This window comes from Ictalurus punctatus, chromosome 28, assembly GCF_001660625.3.
Source record: "Ictalurus punctatus breed USDA103 chromosome 28, Coco_2.0, whole genome shotgun sequence".
NCBI classification, from domain to species: Eukaryota; Metazoa; Chordata; class Actinopteri; order Siluriformes; family Ictaluridae; genus Ictalurus; species Ictalurus punctatus.
The window spans coordinates 2,200,751-2,223,385 of record NC_030443.2 but is presented as its reverse complement, the minus strand read 5'-3'; the positions used below and the strand labels follow the sequence as shown (position 1 = coordinate 2,223,385).

Sequence of the window (22,635 nt, the reverse complement as noted above, 5' to 3'; positions counted from 1 at the left end):
GTGAACGGCGAAGACGTAAACGAAGCACGCTTGTGGTTAAGTGTGGAGTCACGATTGCACAAGCGCGCGCACACACACTCGGCACAAGAAGAAAGTAATATGGCTGGGATGTAACTTCCTCTCTCTAGATGTCGCAAAGCTTTGTGTCAAACACCACCACCACCACGTTGGAGGAAACTAGTCAGATTATTACTGCTCCTCGTTAGACCCTGAGAGAGGTTCACAATCGGACCAATTTTAGAGAACACTGAACATGCAAAAGTGTGTACGTAGCATATCGTGGGTTAATTTTATTCATTTATTTATTTATTTTTAAATGGTCACTTAATTAATAACTAGAGATAATGTATATAATATTGTGTGTGGGTGTGTATGGGTTAACATATAGCTTAGTAGCTGAACGTTTCGCAAGTCAAGTCTGGCCCAGGCTTTAGTTAATGGGGAGGTTCTTCCACTTCAAAGCTCCGTCACATTCCTGCACCGCCGCTCTGGAAGCCTGAACGCATTCGACAGACGAGCGTTTAAAACACAGACAAAACATCTTAAATTAACGATTCGAAAAACGCGTCGCAGCTAGCGTGACGTCAGGACGTCGAGGTTTCCGGGCGTACAGGTGTTAAACCTCTAAACACTCACACACACACTCACTAGTGTCGCGACACCTTTACCGACAAGAATCCAGATCAACACATCTGTAATGTTTACTCTGTTAACGTTTATGATTTAACTCCTCGTCGGTTCACTTGTTTAGCTGAGAACAGTTGATTATACTAACTATATCTCCACAAACTTGTACAAACACACAGTCCTTCATTCTAACTTTATATTACTGTATTCGGGCATTTGGCTCACTACCTGTTTCTATACTGCAGCAATTGTTTAGACCATTCGGATACTTTAATAACGTGGACGTGTATTTAGTTCATGAGTAAACTTCTAATAACCGTCTTAACGTGAAATGTTTTCCGTTTGAATAAATTTCTCTCCTGTACTACTTTAGCTCGTCCCTGCGGATGTATTTCAAACATGCAGCCGTTTTAGAAGATTATATTGCTTTGTTAGCTTTGAAATTTATTCAGCTGATCCATTTTCTACTTTAGCTTGTTTTCATTACTATGTTGCAGCGTTATATGTTTAATAACATTATATCACTGGGTTAACATTGAAATGTATTTAGCTCATGAATGAAATTCAGAATTTTACTATGTTAGCATGTTTTTATTACTGCATTACAGAATTGCAGCTTTTTGTAGCTATATTATATATAAAACAGAATTTTTTTTTGACCTTGAATCAAAATTTCCACCGCTAATTTCATTTACAAACATTTACTTAATTAGTTGATTGCATTACTGTGTTGTAACTTCACCATCTTGCAGTACTGTGTTAACATAACTTAAAAGTATCCTATCGACGTGTTTTTGTGTTTGATTTTGCCGTACGTTTTTAAACATGGCTGGAACCACGTACGTGCCGTTAGCAGGCCTGTGCTTACTTTTTTTGTTTGTTTTGTTTTGTCTTGTTAAATCCTTGAAGGAAAAGCCTTTTGTTAGTAGCAGACTGGCACAATGACTCAAGCCCACGGCGTTGTGAGCTAACGAACTTGTTTACCCACTTGCTTGCAAGCTAGTCATATACACTGCACATTTATAACACTGTCTGCGTATCGAATACCCGCGAGGTCTAAAAGTCGAGCTTGACTTTGATCAGGGAACACTAGTACACGGTGTTACCCGGTTAATTTAACCACGAATTTCAAACCTGGGCGAATTCTCTCACATCGAATCTTCCTCACATTTCTTTCGAGTTCCGTTACGCTGCCGTACATTCCGTTTAAACACTCGCACGTGTGAACTCCTCGCAAACAAAGTTCATTATCGTCCCTGAAGGATTTGGTTTTGATGGTGGTTCTGAGAAAAAAAACAAATGATCTTTGTTTCAACACCAGACTGTTGCTCGACCCATGAGAAGACTTTATCCTGTGGCCGAAAATCTCTAAACCCATTTACCCATCATGCCCTAGCAGCAGGGAGTCGGTTAATGACACTTGGCTGTAACTCAGGCGCCGGCGATTGATGACTTCAGTGAAGCAATTACTGAAGCTGACATGCCCACAGGCAACTCCGAGACACACACACAGACCCAGAAAGGGTGGGGAGGAGGGAGGAGGCCTGAATAGCAAGGGGTTAAATTAGACTGATGAAAGACTAGCATATAGTCTGTAGAGGAACAGACACGACAATAATCACACTAACAGGTGTAAGAGTGCAGTGTTAACGCCCAAGCAGTTTCTGGAATTTGCAGGTGTAAGGATCTGAGAGACTTTGACCAAGGGCCAGATTGTGATGTCTAGACGACTGGGTCAGAGCCTGTACAAAACGGCAGGTCTTGTGGGGTGCTCCCGGTATTCAGGGGTCAGTACCTACCAAACCGTGGTCCGAGGAAGGACAACTGGTGACGTTGACCAGGCTCATCGATACGCATGTGAAACGAAGGCTAGCCCGTCTGGTCCGATCCCACAGAAGAGTTACTGTAGCACAAACTGCTGAAAACACGTTAACGCTGGCTCTGACCACCACCGAAAGCTCCTACAATGGGGACGTGAGGATCAGAACGGGACCATGGAGCAGTGTAAGAAGGTGGGCTGGTCTGATGAATCATGTTGTCTTTTACATCATGTGGACGACATGGCACCAGGATGCACTATGGGAAGAAGGCGAGCCGGTGGAGGCAGTGTGATGCTCTGGGCGATGTTCCTGTTGCAGACCCCATTCAGTGCACCCCTTCGTAACGGTATTCCCTAACGTCAGCAGGATAACGCTCCCTGACGCACTGCAAAAATGATCCAGGAACGGTTCAAGGAACATGACCAAGAGATCAAGGTGTTGACTCGGCCTCTGAATTCCCCAGATCTCGATCCGATCCAGCGTCTGTGGGACGTTCTGGACAAACAAGTCCGATCCACGCAGGCCCCGCCTCACAACTTACAGGACGTAAAGGATCTGGTGCTAACGTCTCGGTGGGAGATATCACAGCACACCTTCTGAGGTCTTGTGGAGTCCAGGCCTCGACAGGTCAGAGCTGTTTTAGTGGCACGAGGAGAGGTGGACCTACACAGTAGTGCTATTTTTATAACGTACGTCTTCGATTGTACGTGTAAAATACTGTTTAGCCAGAACCTTCGGGAAAGTGTGTTTCGACGTTCAGCTAAATGTAGAACAGGACCTTATTAAAATCGGTGTGTGTGTGTGTGTGCGTCAATCACAGTTCATGCCTTTCCTTCCTCTATCCATACGGTTGAAGTGATGTGCTGGTCACGTGTGCAGATCGCCTCGTTACTGCTCGTTGTATTTCTGAAGAAGGCGTCAGTCAGACTCAGGCTCGAGAACCATTTCGGTTTGTTAAAGGAGCGACCGGAATGTATTCCGGTGACGATCTCCCATAAGATAATACCCGCGGTGCTGCTGAACGTATTTAGTGAATATTTCAGGAGTGTGTGCTGCGTGAGTGAAGAGTCACAGAGTGCCCTTGTGAGTGCACTAGATAAATCCCGACGCTTCCATTTGTAGCAATCCTGGTTTTGCATTTCAGCCTTGGTGTGTGTGTGTGTGTGTGTGTGTGTGTGTGTGTGTGTGTGTGTGTGTGTGTGTGTGTGTGTGTGTGTGTGTGTGTGTGTGTGTGTGTGTGTGTGTGTGTGTGTGTGTGTGTGTTTTGGGGCTTCTTTGAGGTTACAAACACACCACACACACACGATGACGAGTCTTGGAACATCTTGGGTCACAGTCATAAGACCAGTAAGCCACATGCGCGCCCACACGGATACACACACACACACACACACACACACACACGGGCAGAAGCAACATGTCTGCCTATCTGTTTACCAACAAAATGCTGGGATTACTGTCTTTTACTTGTTTTCAGAGATTATAGAAGAGACATGCATATGCATACACACACACACACATACACACACACACACACACACACACACACACATCCCTACTTAACTGGCCATCAGGGATCTAGTGATAAAAGGCTGCAGGATTATGTCGTTTAAGCCTATTTTCATGCTGTGCCTGGATTATTCAGCACGCACACACACACACACACACACACACACACACACACACACACACACACACACGCACGCACGCATGCGTGCACACACACACTGACTGTTTAACTTGGTCGCTTGACTGCACACTTACTTTTCATCAGTATCCTGTGTGTGTGTGTGTGTGTGTGTGTGTTGGAAACAGATCCTGTTGTATGTTACCAGTTTCATTCTTGCACCATGCAACTATGTGGTTGCAAACACCTACGTGACCTTCCTTCTCTCTCTCTCCCTCTCTCTCCCTCTCTCTCTCTCCCTCTCTCTCCCTCTCTCTCTCTCCCTCCCTCTCTCTCCCTCTCTCTCTCCCTCTCCCTCTCCCCCTCTCTCCGTCTCTCTCTCGCTCTCTCTCTCTCTCTCTCCCCCTCTCTCCGTCTCTCTCTCTCCGTCTCTCTCTCTCTCTCTCTCTCTCTCTCTCTCTCCCCCTCTCTCCGTCTCTCTCTCGCGCTCTCTCTCTCTCTCTCTCGCTCACACACGCGCACGCACACACACACACACACACACATATACACACACACACACACACACACACACCCCTCAGGGAAGCTTCCCTGTCCCAACATGACCATCTTGCAGAGGAATGCGTGTACACACACACACACACACACACACACACACACACAAGCTTAAATTGCACAGGAGATGACGTGATCTTTGACAGCAAGGTGTTGATAAACACACACGCACACACACCCAGCCACTTGCACACACAATAATGCAGTAATCTTCCTGTTTCTTAACCATTGACATCAACAAAGAAGCACATATGAGTGTGTGTGTGTGTGTGTGTGTGTGAGAGAGAGAGAGAGAGAGAGAGAGAGTGATTAGTAAGGTGTAATCAGCATCTTTAGCCTGTCTTGCTTCTTTGTGGAAACACCTTTCATGTCGGGGCCTGCAGTGAGCTAAACGCTGTCGAGCGCCACACACACACACACACACACGAGTAACATCTGCCTGTGTGTGTTAGTGGGTGGAGTGTGTTTACAGCACAGGAAAAGCCTCTATTTTCACACTTCCTCTAGCAACTATTAAGAAAAGATCTCGATTTCTTTCTTTTTTTTTTTTTCCAAAACAGGAGGGGTGTTAGGACCATGAAGACTGTGCAAATGTATTCTCACACAGTTTTATCTGATGCACTGCACAATGTTTTATGTATTTATTTATATATTTATTTATTTTTATCCCCAAACACACACATACACACACCCTTTACACCATCCACAACCTCGGTTTCCCAAAGATGTTACCATAGCAACTGTTATTAAAATTAACTAGCTTTTTAGCTGCAACGCCAGTGCACATGTCCGTACAAGGTCCTCATAAGGATAGAACGACAAACGTGTGTGTGTGTGTGTGTGTGTGTGTGTGTGTGTGTGTGTGTGTGTGTGTGTGTGTGTGTGTGTGTATACAGTGTAAATGTTGACCGCAAATATTCAGCAATTCCAATTATACATTAACCAGGAAGGACCAGCATCTGTCAGCCATGCACACACACACACACACACACACACACACACACTAGGCTTCTATATAAATCTGCAGGACTGTGTGTCATTGTTTATACGAGTATATGTGTGATTTTGAAGTGAAGTTTTTTTTTTGCGCTTATCTCGCGGAAAACTACTCGAATCTGCGAAATCGCAATTGCGCCAAATACTTCCGCACGGTCTTTCGCGTTGATGCTTGTCAGTAAACGAGACCTTTTAGTTGTACTCGCGTTCGACGCACGTGAATCGAAGAGGGCTTCGGCTGACGCGCCTCGGCCCGAACCCGCGACGGTGTAAAAAAATGCCCTCCGAAAATCGCGCCGGTTTCGCGGTCGTTTCTGCGATCGTGAGATTGCTGCGGGACGGACATTCCTGAAGCTGCCGCCAGTTAGCCGTAGTTACCGCGCTTTCCCCGGGTTCCTCTGCGAGCTTAGCGTCATCTTGTACTTTTCCTTTCGCAGTTTTAAATAGTCGAAAGGGTTTGAACGTTTCTACGTTTTTACCCTGAGCGAAGAATTGAAAGTTCTACTTTTTACCAGAGTATTGATTTCGGTTTATTTTCCTCAAGGAAAGAATTGAGCTAGTGTTTTTTTTTTTTTTCCCCCTCAGATCAGCAGTGATATTTGTGAGTTGGTCGTGCGTGACGTGCTCGTTTTGAAGAGATGTACGGCGGGGGGCGGGGGGGGGGGGGGGGGGGGGGGGGGAGATTAGCCGCTGTGGAAAAACTGCCCGATTAATCGTGATGGTCTGTAACTTTAGACGTCATGAAGCTGCTCAACTTCTGATCCTAGAACTAGTGTAATGTAGATGTCTTTATTATCCAGTTTAATGAAGTCGCGCTGCGTTAAGTAGTCACAGTTGTGCGGCTGTGTGTGTGATAAATATGCAAATTTTATAACATTATTATTATTATTATTATTATTATTATTACTGTATTCATTATTTTCATATTCAGCTGAGAGAGGGAATGTTACAGAAACGGTTAAACTAGAGACGATTTTGTGTATTTGAATAGCAGGCAGTTTTTTTTGAGTGTGTGTGTGTGTGTGTGTGTGTGTGTGTGTGTGTGTGTGTGTGTGAACCACTGACATTATGTCTGTGTTGCATTATCTAACAGAGTCATCCTGCATTTGCATTGTAAAGCAGCACGACGTCAAGATAGAAACAGGCGTGTGTGTGTATGAATGTGTGTGTGTGTGTGTGTGTGTGTGTGTGTGTGTGTGTGTGTGTGTGTGTGTGTGTGTGTGTGTGTGTGTGTGTGTGTAAGTAAGAGAGTCCCCACAATGATGGAATATCAAATGGCTCACTCTCACTCACCTGGTCCTCAGAAAAAAGGTGCTTATTTTGAAACATTAAACCATCCAACATATTTTCTTTGTGTGTGTGTGTGTGTGTGTGTGTGTCCTGGAATGCTCAAGACATCCTTATTTCAAAACACAGGTCCTCCATCCTGATAGCGCGCACACACACACTTGCGTCTCCCGTAGTAGTTTGTTCAGTCGGGCCACATTGCAAAAATTCTTTGTGTCGTAATAATGGCCTGTTCTTTGTGTGTGTGTGTGTGTGTGTGTGTGTGTGTGTGTGTGTGTGTGTGGTGTCTGTTTACAGCTAAAGCCAGTTACAGGTTAAAGACCTCAGATTCCTCCAGTAAAGCCACAAGAGGCCGCATGCTGATATCTCACTAATCTCCTACGCTTTTATTACAGCTGAAGATGGAGTGAAGATCATCTTACCAAAGCCACGTGTTCAAAAATAAAAATAAAAAAAAACATCGTATTAACCGATAACCATAAGTATGTGGACGTACCAACCTTTTTACACCCAGGATCATTCTTTCACACGTTCATCTCGTGTGAAACCGCTCGGGTCGAGTTCTTAGAAACGTCCAAAAACTCTGAGGAATTGTGTTTGGGCCAAAATTGTGTTTTTCTGGACAAACTCTGACGACTCCGCTTTAAGAAGACGCGCGTGCTTTTCGACTTCAAATGTCTCTATTTACGTAATATTTACGTAATGTGGTCTAACGTAACGTTTTTATTCACGCGACCACGGCGAATCACGGGTTTGCATATTCGAGCGCGGTTGTGAGTATTAGTATACGATGTCACGTCATTTACTGGTGTGTGTGTGTGTGTGTGTGTGTGTTGAACTTTGCAGTGAAGAACATGAGGCTTTCTTATTCTAAGTTTTAATTTAGCAACAACAAAAAAAAAAATTAGAACAGCTGCACAAATTCAGCCATTGTGTTTCGTAATTATATGGTTTGTCCACTGTGATACAGTAGCAACGGGGCCTGAGAAATTAGAGCCTACAGTGTGTGTGTGTGTGTGTGTGTGTGTGTGTGTGAGAGTGAGAGACAGGGAGAGAGCGAGAGAGAGGGTGTGTAAATACACTTGGGTAGCGGCCGGTAGAACTGGTTTCAGTGAGACAGGTTGAAGATAACATTTCTGTCTAGTGTTTTGTCGACGTACGTTTTCTTCAACCTTTTTTTTTCTTCTTTATCGACACGTGTATCGGTGCCAGGATCTCACGAAAAGGTTTCTCTTCAACACGTGGGTCATAGAGGAAAATAAACAAAACAAACGACGACCGTGTGACCCGTGTTCAGTATCCGGCCACGGCGCTGTCGAGTTCTCGTATCTGATTGGTCCAGTTTTCCATAACTGCAGCTCCGAGAGTCGTTCGGCTACAAGTCACGTGTTTATCTTAAAGTCCCCGTTCTAATACGTTATCGTTTCTATAGTAACGGCTAACACGGGGACTTTAGCGTACCGGACCCTCCGCTTAAACCCGGAGACATCGATGTTGACGTTACCGGGAGGGGTTTACGCTGTTTGTGGTTTCTTGGTAACACGACAAGCCGGGAAGCAGCTGTTGAGGGAGAACGATCGTTTATAGTGGCTATAACGCGAGCACGAACGTCCACAGCAAAGTCAAGCGTAAGTATAAACGGATAAAAAGTGCGACGTGTTCTTTAATTGTAATCATCTGGCGAATCGAGCACCGTGGTATCAGACACTTGGGAATCCGTTGTTATGTGGAAACTAACGAACATCACGGTGGAAGCTCCGCCTCTGCGTCATCATGCCATGCTGTGATTGGTTGTTTTTATTACAACCGCACACGCTGAAGTGAGGCGTTATACCGAACTCCGTATCCGTTCTGACCGTTCCGTACCGATTCGCACCTCCCGAGCTTGGCGTGATGTCAGCTCTGCGATACAAAAGGTGCGAAGTAGACACGGTGGGAGTTTCCCATGATCCAACGGAAGTGGCGGAATATCTTCACGAAGTTAACGTGCAGAAACAGGACGTTTAAATATAAACGATGTTCGGTGTGTGGAAGGTCAGGCCTTTGGTGTAACACTCCGCTTCACAGCACTCCTGGAGCCTTCCATTGACTCTGGGATTATCTTCAGTGAATCATCCAATCACACTCGATCTGCTCAGTGTTTCTCTCTGTGTGTGTGTGTGTGTGTGTGTGTGTGTGTGTGTGTGTGTGTGTGTGTGTGTGTGTGTGTGTGTGTGTGTGGCGTGGTTACGTAAAACGAGATAGCGTTTCCCGGCATGTCAGAGACCGAAAACCCTGAGCGCGAAAGAACAATGGATAGAAAGAAAGAGAAGAAGGTATAAATGCCTAGAGGAAGACGGAGGTCTTGAAAAAGATGAAAGGGACTCCAAGTTCAGGGCGTTGTCCGATGTCGTGAGGAGTTGTGACGAATTGTGGCGTCAAGGATTTCGAGTAGCTTTACGAAGTTCGTGCAAAATATCATTTCATTTAGTAGTTGTAGGACCTATGATTTAAAAGTAAATAAATAATAATTTTATCAGAGGCCACGCTCGGGAGATTCGTCACAGTCGCCTCGTAACAAATTCTTCCTCCTGTTTGCCACGCCCCTTTTCCCACGTCAGGCGTTTCAGGACACTTTGAGGAAATGCCCCTTTCCCTCAGTTCGTGGTAAGCGGCGAAAAAGTCAAACGTGGTATCTTGAACGTTAGGTAAACATGCGTGTCCTGATAATGATAGGACAGCGTCAAACGTCCTCACAATCACCCGGTCCTCATAAAAAAAAAAAAAAAAACATAGTGTTTTTATTTGGGGGGACTCCAAAGGGCTTGTGGAGAGGTTGTGGTCAGGGTTCGGGTTTAAGCGTCGCAGTAATAATCATTGCGTCCGTGGGAGGTCTCCATAAAAATATAAAACCTGGTGTGTGTGTGTGTGTGTGTGTGTGTGTGTGCGTGTGCAGAGGGGGGGTTTTTCAAGTGCACTAAGTGGCTCTTTAATCTGTCTCATCAGGATTACCGTCACTCCACACACACACACACACACACACACACACACACACACACACACACACACACAATCCTACGTTTTCCTTCCTCAGAAGTTCCTCATTAAGTTTATATTACCTGCTTGTGTGTGTGTGAGACTAATCATTTGTGGTGGTTTCGCATCACTCTACATTATTTATACCACATGTTGTAATCACACGCTAATGTCACTACCACTTACACGCACGCACGCACACACACACACACACACAGAGAATGAGAGAGAGAGAATAATACACACCCACTATTTAAACATTTCCTTTTCATCCACTCAGTAGACCTTGAATATATTTTTCTCTGTGTGTGTGTGTGTGAGGGAGAAACACGTCTGACTGTAAAGGTCATCCAGATCACGTGACGTCAAGCATCTGTCACCTGCCGCTTGAGCCTCACCGACAGCTCCCATATGTTCAAACCAACACACAACGTTCTCACAACATCACAACGTAGCCACCACGCTAGCAGCGTTCGAGCATGTTCCCGTTCCAAAGTGTCCTCCACTCAAAGGGGTGAAAAGGAAGTGCACTTCGGTATTCTTTAAGATAAAGTGTCGTGCTTTTGCACAATAGCCGCCGTTAACACGCAATACGTGATGCAACACAGTGAGTGGCGGTGATGCAACAAGTGGGCTGTGGTCTGTGTGTGTGTGTGTGTGTGTTTGTGTGTGTGTGTGGTTTGTTCTTCGAGAGTTGCTATTGCGTTACGTTCAGATGAAAATTCGATATACGTTTCTATCCGTCTGTTCGCTCCTGGGTTCGTGTACGTTCCCGTGTAAGGAGACTCGCTAACAAGATCCGTATAGTTGCGATTTTATACACAAGGTTTTATTAGCTTAAATTATCTCAATTACACACCAGTTTAATGAACCCCCCCCCCCCCCCCCCCCCACACACACACACACACAAATATAAATCCGTAATTTAAGACAAATTAGACTAGCCATTCAGTTAGTGAAGTAGAAAAGTAATGGCGCCTTACGAAAGGAGGAAGAGTTGGTGGTTTTAACATTTCGTCGCCATTTTTGTCATTTTCAGCTCTCCGTGAGCTTTGCCTTATATGGAGATTTGTGGGCGTGGCTAAATGTAAACCGGCTGTACGTAGAATGTGACCGGCGTTTGTCGGCACACACGAGCGCGACGAAATTCCGCGCAACTTTTTAGAAATCCGGTAGGATGTTATTGTTGTTTTTGTGTGTCGGTTCGGGTCGAAAGTAATTACGCTGTTTATTCACAGAGTGAGCAGTGAGGCTCGTTGTGGCATGAACCTATTTGACGTGTAAATCACTAAGCCGGGTTTGTGTTTACCGTGTAGACGAGCGAGAGGCCGTACAGAAGAAGACCTTCACCAAGTGGGTGAACTCTCACCTGGGCCGCGTGACCTGCAGGATCAGCGACCTGTACACGGACCTGCGGGATGGACGCATGCTCATCCGACTGCTCGAGGTGCTCTCGTCCGAGCAACTGGTCAGTACCTCTACACACGTTCGTCCGTTCACATCTTCGCCATCACAGCCTCTCCGCTCGCGGTGACCTAGCCCTGCTGTTCTTTTCATTCTTCTCTTCCCCTCGCTCGTCCAGCCGAAGCCCACCAAAGGTCGCATGAGGATCCACTGTTTGGAGAATGTGGATAAAGCGCTGCAGTTCCTCAAAGAGCAGAAGGTCCACCTGGAGAACATGGGGTCTCACGACATCGTCGACGGCAACCACCGCCTCACACTCGGCCTCATCTGGACCATCATCCTGCGCTTCCAGGTATGGGGGGGCGGGGCCATGACGTTTTTCTTCCATCTCAGATTTTACGCATTCCAGGAATACCTGGGTGTTTTTGTTTTTATATATAAATTTGTATTTTTTGTTAATAATATAATATTATACTTTGTAAATATAATTTGTATAAATATAATTAATAATTCGTATTTGTATAAAAAAATATATATATAATTTTGTATTTTTTGTTTCATACACTTTACTTTCAGTTTCGTTTTTAGTCACTTGAATTCTCCAGGCATGAGTGTCATGCAGGTGCAGGTCTCAGTACTAGGGGCGTTCCCCGGAGTTCGATGCTGATGTTGTTTTATTATTAGAAATTGAGCTCGCACTGCAATGCATTTTTTTTTTTTTCTTTTTTGAAAACAGAAACGGAAATTCACTTCTGCTTTTGTCGGTTTCAGTTAATTTTAAGGACCTTTCACACCGAGCGCGAACGTACGACGCGAAGACGCGCACCAGATAGGTGGCGCTATAGCCCAGAAGCTTACAGCACAGAAGAAAAGCGTGAAGAGAGCGGATGTCGAGTTCTTATCACTGGGGTCTGAGAACCGAGAACGTTTTGATGTAAAGTCACAGAGAAATCCGTTTTCGAATCCTTTTCCTTCATTTTTCCGCGCTTCTTGACAGTTTCCGTCCCTCGCGATGCTACACGCCAACGTTCACGTGATTCTTACGTCGTTTTGCGTTCGGTCTTAATCCAATTAAATTGTTTATAGTTGTGAGAACAGATTTATTTATTTTTTTACAGACGTCGCAGTTGATTTTAAAGGCCTGCTATAGTTCCGATCTGAGCGTATTGAAGGCGAGGTGAGTGTAACGGAGTCATTGTTCAGGTCTGGATTGCGAAAATCTGGTTAAAATTTACGCCGGCGTGCTCTTGGTTAAGCCGTGCGCTCTCTGTGTCGCGTTCGACTCGGCGCGCCGTTGTCTCTGAACGTGTTGTTTCGACCTCGCTGCTTTGCTGAAGTCCGACGGGTGTAATTGTCAGCATGTTCTACGTCGCGCGTGCGCACGTATGGCGGTCACGTTTCCAGTTTAGTGTACCCCGTCCCTTGCCGGTTAGTCTCTTGGCGTTTGCTCTAGATCTGACAGCTCTGAAATATCACAGCCTAAGTGTTCATGACCTAGCTGGCGAAATATCTCGCTACGCGAAGAGCAGTGGGGATTATTTCGCTAACTCGTTTGACCGCCAGTTCCTTTTTACGGAAATTTATCAACAACTGTACGTCCCAATAAAGTGCTAAGTGATCCCCCAACTCCCCCCAAACCCCCTCCCTGTGTAGTGGGTTGATGGACACTGATGCTGATTGATGCAATTAATATAAATATATATATATAAACACTTTTAAATGCTGTTTTGCTGTAACACTTCTGTGTAAAGAAGATATTTATAATGTAAACGTTACCATAAAAGGAGTCAGGTAGGACTTTATGAAGTATCAAGATGTAGTTATGCAAGTAAGGGGAGATAAGGATGAGCTTGACATCCTTCTATTTTGTTTCTCCTTTTTTTTTTTTAACACCATGTATAAGTTAGAACGTGTGTGTGTGTGTGTGTGTGTGTGTGTGCGTGCGTGCAGATTCAGGACATCAGCGTGGAGACGGAGGACAACAAGGAGAAGAAATCTGCCAAAGACGCCTTACTGCTGTGGTGCCAGATGAAGACGGCTGGGTGAGAGAGAGAGAGAGAGAGAGAGAGAGAGAGAGAGAGAGAGAGAGAGAGAGAGAGAGAGAGAGAGAACGAACGAACAACAACAAATGGTGGAATGATGAAAGAAAAAAAACTCAAGAAAAGAATAGAAGAAATGACGCAGCAGCGATTATCCGGGTCCAAGCACCACGTTGACATCCACCGTTTGAAATGAGTGACATGTTGACGTTTATCTGTATTGTTGTTAAGGTCAAAGGTCGTTTAAAACTGCCGTTAGAACACGTACCTAGGTGTTTAGGATGCCTTTAAATCTTTGCCTCGGCTAAACGTTCATGAGGATGCAAGCGCGAACCTAAAAAAAAGTGACCGAAATACGACATCACCACAATACACCTACACAATTAGATGCACGTTGGGTCTCCTTGCTTGCAAAGTAGCAGTCGGGATTGTTCCAGCTTCCTGCCAAAACGCAAGGCAGGAACCGATCAAAGGGACTGAAGCGAAAACAAGGAGTTTGGTAATGCTAGCACTAGCAACATGACCACGAGTGTACGACTGGTACTTTTATATACCATTTAAAATCAAAAACGATGCCTGAGACAGCCGTCATTAAACTACAGTCACAAGTTGTGGGCGTGGCCTGTCCAGGAAACCCGTAGGAGAAACATCAGATCGCCGTACGTTCTCGTTTTGAAACGTATCCGAGTTCGATTCGCACTAGCTTTGTTTGCGAACTAGCTACGCACTAGCTGCTTTCATTCCAAGCATTATTTTTTCTTCGTAACGTCTCTACGTACGTGTAACCGGAAGTCGTATACAACAGGATACAAATAGGATAGTTCCTTTTTTTTTGCGTGAACTAATTAGTAAGAACTTCTAGAGGGAACTGTAGAAACGGCAGACCACGAGCAGAGTAGGATCGGGATTAGCGCGAGGAATGCAATCGGCGTGACGGTGTCGTCACGTCTTCCTCTCTGCGAGCATAGGGGTGTGTGGCGTTAACAGCGGTGTGCGTTAATGATTAACGTGTTACACAGCTAATAACACACAGTTAATAACACGCTGTACTGGGCTGTTTGTGCTGCAGGTACCCGAATGTCAACGTGCACAACTTCACCACCAGCTGGAGAGACGGCCTGGCATTCAACGCCATCGTGCACAAACACAGGTAGCCTACACACACACACACACACAGTGACACAAGCGTCTAAGGTCATTGTCCTCATGCATCCCAAAGCAAACACGAAGCAAAAGCTATTGATCAAAATGATGAGTCACTCATACTCATTCTCTCTCTCTCTCTCTCTCACACACACACACACACACACACACACACACACACACACACACACCCCGCTTCATTCTTTAACATGTCGACACATATTGCCAAGCCTGCAGGTATTCAGGTCAATTGCTGAAGCCTGTCAGGTCCCATAATCCCCTGATCCCGGCGTGCTGAAAAACCGTTAGCGCCGAACACCACAGCGGCGTTCTGTTCTCGAATCCGATTGGCCAGAAGGTTTTGATCTGGTTTTCTATCACGGCAGCTCTGGCAGTAGCGAAGCCGCAAATCGCAGGTTCAGATCAACGTTTTAATACGTTATCGTTCCTCGTCCGGGGGGTTCGGAGGACACTCGACGTAAAAACTGATCGAAAATAAATAAATAATCGTTCCGAAATTGTTACGGAAGGAGTCTCCAGTGTCGGAGGTGAAGCCGTAACTTTTCCAGCATCTTCGGGACAGAGGAGCTTACATTTAACATAAAACGTGACCGGGAGCTGATGGGCTTCACGGGTTGTTCCACAACGTAACTACGTTTGGATAAAAAGTGTTTTACGTGTTGTTGTTGTTGCTGTTGTTGCTGTTGTTGTTGTTGTTGTTGTTGTTGTTGTTGTTTTTTTGAAAACGAGTAAACATTGTGAATCGTCAGCATGTTTTGCGATGGTGTAAGTGGAATAAATTGCGTCGAGTTTTCGAGCGCATGCTTCACTGTAACTCCTACATCGTACTACTGTACCTCGTCATGGATTAGTTTCCTATAACGGCACCGCACGGAGGGTTTTGTTCTTGCTTATGCAGATTACTGGAGAACGGAAGCATCTTCTGCTCGAGAAATGAGGCGCGTGTGTGTGTGTGTGTGTGAGAGAGAGATGTACATCATTCTGAGTTACTGATGTCCCCATTATCATTTCGCTGCTCTCGCACAACTGATTAATGGCCCACCTGAGCCACCGTCTCTCCCGTCTTATAATGCTCCTACTCATACAAGTGACTATCAATCCATTACGCTCTCCCTCCATCCGTCCCTCCATCTATCCATCCATCCGTACATCCAGAACAGCTTCTTATAGTGTTTGTGCAGTTCTGTTCTGCTCACACTCCGGCGCAGAAGGCTGGATTATTTGACCTACATAAGGAGAATAAATTATCTGTCGATCCACACACGGTGGATGCGGTGCAGCGTAACCGGCCGGCTGGCGCCCTCTGCTGTCGGCTAAATGTACCACAGAGTACCATGCTCTCTTTCAGTCAGGATTATTCCTATTATTTATCTATCTATCTATCTATCTATCTATAAAATCACTCTCTGTCTCTCTCTTTCTTTCCCTCTCTGTTTCACGCTGTCTCTCTCGCCGTCAGGCCGGACCTGATTGAGTTCGACACGCTGAAGCGCTCCAATGCTCATTATAACCTGCAGAACGCCTTCAACATCGCAGAGAAGGAGATGGGGCTCACCAAACTGCTGGATCCTGAGGGTACATATATACACACTCACACTCACACACACACAGACACACACACACACGCACATTACTGGAAGTGTGACATTTTTTTCATAATTTATCACTTGTGTGTGTGCGCGTGTGTGTAGATGTGAACGTGGATCAGCCGGACGAGAAGTCGATCATCACCTACGTGGCCACCTACTACCACTACTTCAGCAAGATGAAGGCGCTCGCCGTGGAAGGCAAGCGAATTGGCAAGGTGTGTGTGTGTGTGTGTGTGTGTGTGTGTGTGTGTGTGTGTGTGTGTGTGTGTGGATATGATTGACAAACGTTAAAGGATGATCGAGGAAAAATGTGTGTGTGTGTAGGTGCTGGACTACGCAATCGAGGCGGACCAGCTGATCGAGAAGTACGAGACGTTGGCCTCGGAGCTGCTGCAGTGGATCGAGCAGACCATCGTTACACTCAATGACCGGCAGCTCGCCAACTCCCTGAGCGCCGTACAGAACCAACTGCAGGCCTTCAACACCTACCGCACCGTGGAGAAACCCCCCAAGTGTGTACACACACACCCCCACGGAGTTACATTTTCGGGATTTCATTGCATTAAAATGTATGGCATTTCTGTAACTGTGTGTGTGTGTGTGTGTGTGAGACAGATTCACAGAGAAGGGGAATTTGGAGGTTCTCCTGTTCACCATCCAGAGCAAAATGAGGGCCAACAACCAGAAAGTCTACATGCCTCGAGAGGGAAAACTCATTTCTGACATCAACAAGGTTCTCTCTCTCTCTCTCTCTCTCTCTCTCTCTCTCTCTGTGTCTCTCTCTTTCCTCTTTCTCTCACACACACACATTGTTCTTGCAAGTCTAGTTTACACTAGCAGCACATTTCTGAGGCCCATTTTTTGATTGGCCGAGCAGGCGTGGGAGCGTCTGGAGAAGGCGGAGCACGAGCGTGAGCTGGCCCTGAGGAACGAGCTGATTCGCCAGGAGAAGCTGGAGATGTTGGCGGCGCGGTTCGACCGCAAAGCCGCCATGAGGGAGACGTGGCTCAGCGAGAACCAGCGCCTCGTCTCGCAGGTTCGGTGTCGGAAAACGTGTGCGTTTTTGATTTCATTTTTTTAAACAAATTTTAACTATTCTATTTATTTCCTGTATATTTGCATCCTCTTCCAAAACAGGACAGCTTCGGTTTCGATCTCGGCGCAGTGGAGGCGGCGACACGCAAGCACGAGGCCATCGAGACGGATATCGGCGCGTACGGCGAGCGCGTGGCTGCCGTGGAAGCTGTGGCCCGCGAGCTTGACGCCGAGGGGTACCATGACGTGCGGCGCATCCTGGCGCGTCGCGACAACGTACTGCGCCTCTGGGAGTACCTGAAGGAGCTTCTCGCGGCCAGGCGCGAAAGGCTCACGGCACACCGGGACTTGCAGAGGCTCCTGCAGGAGATGAGCTACATTATGGACTGGATGGAAGACATGAAGGTGCGTGACGGGTCCTCCAGGGAGTCCTCTGTCCTTTTATCCAATCAGAATAAAAATGCTCGAGATAAAAATGGCTTGGACTGCATACATGGGTACATTTCAGCCTCAGCAAGTGTGTGTGTGTGTGTGTGTGTGTGTGTGTGTGTGTGTGTGTGTGTGTGTGTGTGTAGGGTCGTTTGCAGTCACAAGACAGCGGGAAACACCTTCATGACGTGGAGGACTTGCTCCAGAAACACACTCTTGTGGAGGCAGACATATCGGCGCAGGCGGAGAGGATCCGGGCGGTGCAGGCCGCAGCGAATCGCTTCACCTCGGACGAAATGAGTAGGTGTTTCTCTCTCTCTCTCTCTCTCTCTCTCTCTCTCTCTCTCTCTCTCTCTCTCTCTCTCTCTCTCTCGCTCTCTCTCTCTCACACACACACACACTCGAGTAATCTAACTCCGATAGCGCTGCCTCTGAACTCTCCCTCTTTCTTCATCTTTCCTCTTCTCAGCCTATAAGCCGTGCGAGCCGGCGCTGGTGGAGGAGAAGGTGGCGCTCCTGGGCCAGGCATACGAGGAGCTGGGCAGGCTGGCGGCCGAGCGCCGCGCACAGCTGGAGGACTCGCGGCGTCTCTGGCAGCTGCTGTGGGAGCTCGGCGAGGAGGCGGCTTGGATGCGTGAGCAAGAACAGATCATGGCAACGGAGGAGTGCGGGAAGGACCTGTCGTCCGCCCTGAGACTCCTCTCCAAGCACGAGGCGTTCCGGGACGAGATGGCCGCCCGCTACGGCCCGCTGGGGAGCAGCATCGCCTCTGGAGAGCAGCTGGTGAAGGAGGGGCACTGCGGAGCACCAGAGATCACGGAGAGGATCAAAGACATCAAAGCTCAGTGGGAGCGACTGGAGGAGGTGAGGAGGAATAAGTGGACTTATGGATGAATTTAAAGGTCTTTGTTAATAAATGAATGAATTCAGAGTCGGTCCTAATGATCCCTTCTTCCGTTCTTTCTTTGTTTCTCTCCATTTCTTTCATCCTCTCTCTCTCTCTTTCTTGGATCTCACTAGGCATCTCGTTTGCGAGAGCAGCGTCTGAAGGAGTCTGTAGCTTTGCACCAGTTCCAGACCGACGCCAACGATATGGAGGCATGGCTCCAAGAGGCTCTCAGACAGGTAACTGCTCGTATTGAGACGTGTCCTGATGTTTTGCAATAACGTGACCATGTAACTGTAACCGTGACTACAGGGTCAGTAACGCAGTTGCAGCGGTGTACCTGTTGCGGTATGTTAATCACCTGTGCGTGTCGTGGCAGGTATCCAGTCAGGAGGTCGGCCACGACGAGTTCTCGACACAGACGTTGGCGCGGAAACAGAAGGAGGTCGAGGAGGAGATCCAGAGCCATCGCTCTCTTATTGACTCGCTGCACGAGCAGGCTCAGTCACTGCCTTCAGAATACGCTCACTCTCCACAGGTACGTTTGCTAGGTCCCTAGGTCACCTCTGCTCTCTGTGTTTTTTGGTAACCCCTCTGGTAGACCCATCTCTCTCTCTCTCCCTCTCCGTTTTCACAGGTGGAGGGTCGTCTCCCTGCTATAGAGCAGCGCTACGAGGAGTTGAAGGCTCTGTCCTTGGCACGGCGTGATGCCCTGGAAGGGGCTCTGGCACTGTACCGGATGTACAGCGAGGCCGACGCCTGCCAGCTGTGGATCGGCGAGAAGGAGCAGTGGCTCCTGACCATGGAGATCCCCTCCAAACTCGAGGACCTAGAGGTGGTCCAGCAGAGGTGAGTGGGAGAATGTGGGAAGGAGTCAGTTTAGTGTTATCTTGTATGTTATGCCGCATTGTGGTGGTGAATCGTTCGCTTTGTGGCCGTGCAGGTTCGAGACTCTGGAGCCGGAGACGAATAATCTCGGCTCTCGCATTGCCGACGTGAATCAGGTCGCCGAACAGCTGCTCAAATCCGACAGCCGCAACAAGGAACAAATTAACCAGACTCAAGACCAACTCAACGACAGGTACGCACACCCAACACGGCAGCATGCCAACATAACGTAAAAGAATGTCGTCATTCTTTTTAAAAACAGGATCCGTTTGATTCGCTCTCTAGGTGGCGCGAGTTCCAGCGGCTGGCGGACGATCGGAAGCAGGCTCTGGAATCGGCTCTGAACATCCAGAACTACCACTTGGAGTGTAACGAGCTCCAGAGCTGGATGAAGGAGAAGACCAAAGTGATCGAATCCACTCAGGGTCTCGGCAACGACCTGGCCGGGGTCATGGCCTTACAGCGCAAGCTCACGGGCATGGAGAAAGACCTGGAGGCCATACAGGTACAACAGCACCTTGATATTCGCCAGGCATTAGTGTTTTATTCAAACATGACCGATCGGATTTCTAGCGTAGTGCGGAAAGTAGTTCCTTCTCCTTCATTTAAGCGCCTGGTCGAAAACAAAGACGTGAGACGACCCGAGTAAACGTTCTCACGCCGCTCTGTTTTTCCGTCCCGCAGGGGAAGCTGGGCGGGCAGCGCGCCGAGGCCGAGCAACTGGTGTCCGAACACCCTGAACAGGCTGAGGAGATCCGGGCGCGGCTGGCCGACATGGAGGAAGTGTGGGAGGAGCTGTGCGGCACCATGAAGAAGCGCGAGGAGGGTCTGGGCGAAGCCTCTAAGCTGCAGGGCTTCCTGCGCCACCTCGACGACTTCCAGGCCTGGCTCTCGCGCACACAGACCGCTGTGGCGTCTGAGGACACGCCCACCTCGCTCGCCGAGGCGGAGCAACTCCTGGCTCAGCATGATTCCATCAAGAACGAGGTGGACAACTACCGCGACGACTACGAGAGGATCAAGGCCACTGGCGCGGAGGTGAGAAGCAACACGTTTTTCACTCACAAAGTCCTTAAATACACAGCATGCCCATTTACTATGGTCTGGTTTTGTGTGTGTGTAGGTGACCCAGGGCCAGACGGACGCTCAGCACATGTTCCTGGCGCAGCGGCTGCAGGCTCTGGACACGGGCTGGCAGGATCTGCGTCGGATGTGGGAGAGCAGACAGTGCCTGCTGGCCCAGGCCTTCGACTTCCAGACCTTCCTCAGAGACGCCAAGCAGGCCGAGAGCTTCCTCAATAACCAGGTTAGAGGCAGAGAGAGATGAAAAGGTGGAGAAAAGGATGGTTAGCTGTAATGATCTGACGTTCGTACCCGTCTCTATCTCCTGTCAGGAGTATGTTCTGTCGCACACTGAGATGCCATCGAGCCTGCAGGGGGCACTGGAGGCCATCAAGAAGCACGAGGACTTCCTCACCACCATGGAGGCCAGCGAAGAAAAGATCAACGGAGTGGTGGAGTCAGGGCGGCGCCTTGTTTCCGATGGCAACGCCAATGCCGACAAGATCCAGGAGAAAGCCGACTCCATCGAAGAGAGGTAAGGAGAACGAGAAAAGACGAGTGCGTGTACGTTGAATCAGTGCATGGGGTTCCCCGCTACAACACTAGCGCCCTCCGGTGGACAGAAATCATTAGCGGAACTATATAACGTGCGATATTCCACGGCAGAGAAGCGTAACGCTGGCCGAGTTGATCGACATGGCACTGTAGTGCCAACGACAGCTATGTTTGAACGCGTCTCTAAATATTTCTTTCAGGCACCAGAAGAACAAACAGGCCGCTAACGAGCTGCTGGGTAAACTGAAGGATAACAGAGAGCTACAGCACTTCCTCCAGGATGGACAGGAGGTACACACACACACTCACACCACAAATCTGGCACGGTGCAGTCCAGTTGGATTGGTTTTGGTTAATTAGTAATAAATTAACAGATTCTGTCATCCCCCGCCCCCCCCCCCCCCCCTCTCTCCTCATAGCTGACTCTGTGGATTAATGAGAAGATGTTGACAGCTCAGGATATGACTTACGACGAGGCCAGGAACCTGCACAGCAAGTGGCAGAAACACCAAGCCTTCATGGCCGAGCTGGCCTCCAACAAGGATTGGCTGGACAAAATCGATAAGGTGTACACACACACACACACACACACACACACACACACACACGTGTGTAAATGGCAGTGCACATTCATCCAAAGCTAAACGATGAGCAACTGCTTAAGCTAAAGTTTCTCTTTGTCTCTCTCAGGAGGGTCAGGCTCTGGTGAAAGAGAAGCCTGAGCTGGAGGAGACGGTGTCCGAGACCCTGCGTGAGCTGCAGAAGCAGTGGGAATTGTTGGAGACCACCACGCAGACCAAGGCACAGTGTCTGTTCGACGCCAACCGCGCCGAGCTCTTCACCCAGAGCTGCTCGGCTCTCGACACGTGGCTGCAGAACCTCTCCACACAGCTGCAGAGCGACGACTTCGGCAAGGACCTGACCAGCGTCAACATCCTGCTCAAGAAACACCAGGTACGCTCGCGCTGTGTTGATGGGTGGGTGGGGAAACTAACTGGTCCCAGGCACTGACATGTATGAGTCAGTTCTAAAGCTTTGGAGTCAGTCCAAAAAAAGTGTCGACTCACTGATCCCAGGCACTGAAAACTGAGTCGGTTCCTAAGCTTTGGAGTCGACTCTACACAACAAAAATAACTCACCTCATGCAAACAAAATGAGCATAGTATATGAGTTAGCCACATTATTATGTGTATTGTGATTGTTTATTATATAACCAATATACATATATGGAATATTATGCGGTTATAAAAATCTTCTCCATTAACCACGCATATAGTGTAGTATCTGATAGCAGGCATAAATTTTGATGACCTGATGCTATGTGTGTGTTCCCGTGTGTACGTCAGATGGTGGAGCACCAGATGGATGTGCGGGAGAAGGAGGTGCAGTCTCTGCAGTCGCAGGCTCTGGCCCTGTCTCCGGAGGATGCCGGGATCGCGGAGGTGGACGGGCAGCAGAGGAGAGTGACGGACACCTTCGCTCAGCTCCAGGAGCCTCTCAATCAGAGGCGACAACGCCTGCTCGCGTCTAAAGAGGCCCACCAGTTTAACAGAGACCTGGAGGATGAGATAGTGAGACTCTCACACTTGACACACACACATTTCACCAGGTCCAGGATTTTGGGACTTGTTTGGGGGGAAAAAATCTTAACCCCTGC

At 47.8% G+C, this 22,635-nt stretch overlaps 1 protein-coding gene across 4 annotated transcripts in view; it reads left to right on the top strand.

The window, feature by feature from the left end:
- Positions 1-22,635, top strand: part of LOC108259843 (spectrin beta chain, non-erythrocytic 1) — a 69,912-nt gene that overhangs the window by 38,829 nt on the left and 8,448 nt on the right. For all 4 annotated transcript variants that reach the window (XM_017459561.3, XM_017459563.3, XM_017459564.3 and 1 more), the window contains 24 exons: positions 11,244-11,395; positions 11,510-11,683; positions 13,282-13,373; positions 14,440-14,520; positions 15,994-16,109; positions 16,226-16,338; positions 16,448-16,635; positions 16,739-16,856; positions 17,001-17,159; positions 17,261-17,563; positions 17,734-17,887; positions 18,057-18,451; positions 18,608-18,712; positions 18,853-19,011; positions 19,111-19,322; positions 19,417-19,554; positions 19,647-19,866; positions 20,046-20,399; positions 20,485-20,667; positions 20,756-20,958; positions 21,179-21,269; positions 21,398-21,544; positions 21,669-21,932; positions 22,325-22,549. In XM_017459561.3, the coding sequence (XP_017315050.1) occupies positions 11,244-11,395; positions 11,510-11,683; positions 13,282-13,373; positions 14,440-14,520; positions 15,994-16,109; positions 16,226-16,338; positions 16,448-16,635; positions 16,739-16,856; positions 17,001-17,159; positions 17,261-17,563; positions 17,734-17,887; positions 18,057-18,451; positions 18,608-18,712; positions 18,853-19,011; positions 19,111-19,322; positions 19,417-19,554; positions 19,647-19,866; positions 20,046-20,399; positions 20,485-20,667; positions 20,756-20,958; positions 21,179-21,269; positions 21,398-21,544; positions 21,669-21,932; positions 22,325-22,549 (4,346 nt within the window). The remainder of the gene's footprint in view (positions 1-11,243; positions 11,396-11,509; positions 11,684-13,281; positions 13,374-14,439; positions 14,521-15,993; positions 16,110-16,225; positions 16,339-16,447; positions 16,636-16,738; positions 16,857-17,000; positions 17,160-17,260; positions 17,564-17,733; positions 17,888-18,056; positions 18,452-18,607; positions 18,713-18,852; positions 19,012-19,110; positions 19,323-19,416; positions 19,555-19,646; positions 19,867-20,045; positions 20,400-20,484; positions 20,668-20,755; positions 20,959-21,178; positions 21,270-21,397; positions 21,545-21,668; positions 21,933-22,324; positions 22,550-22,635) is intronic.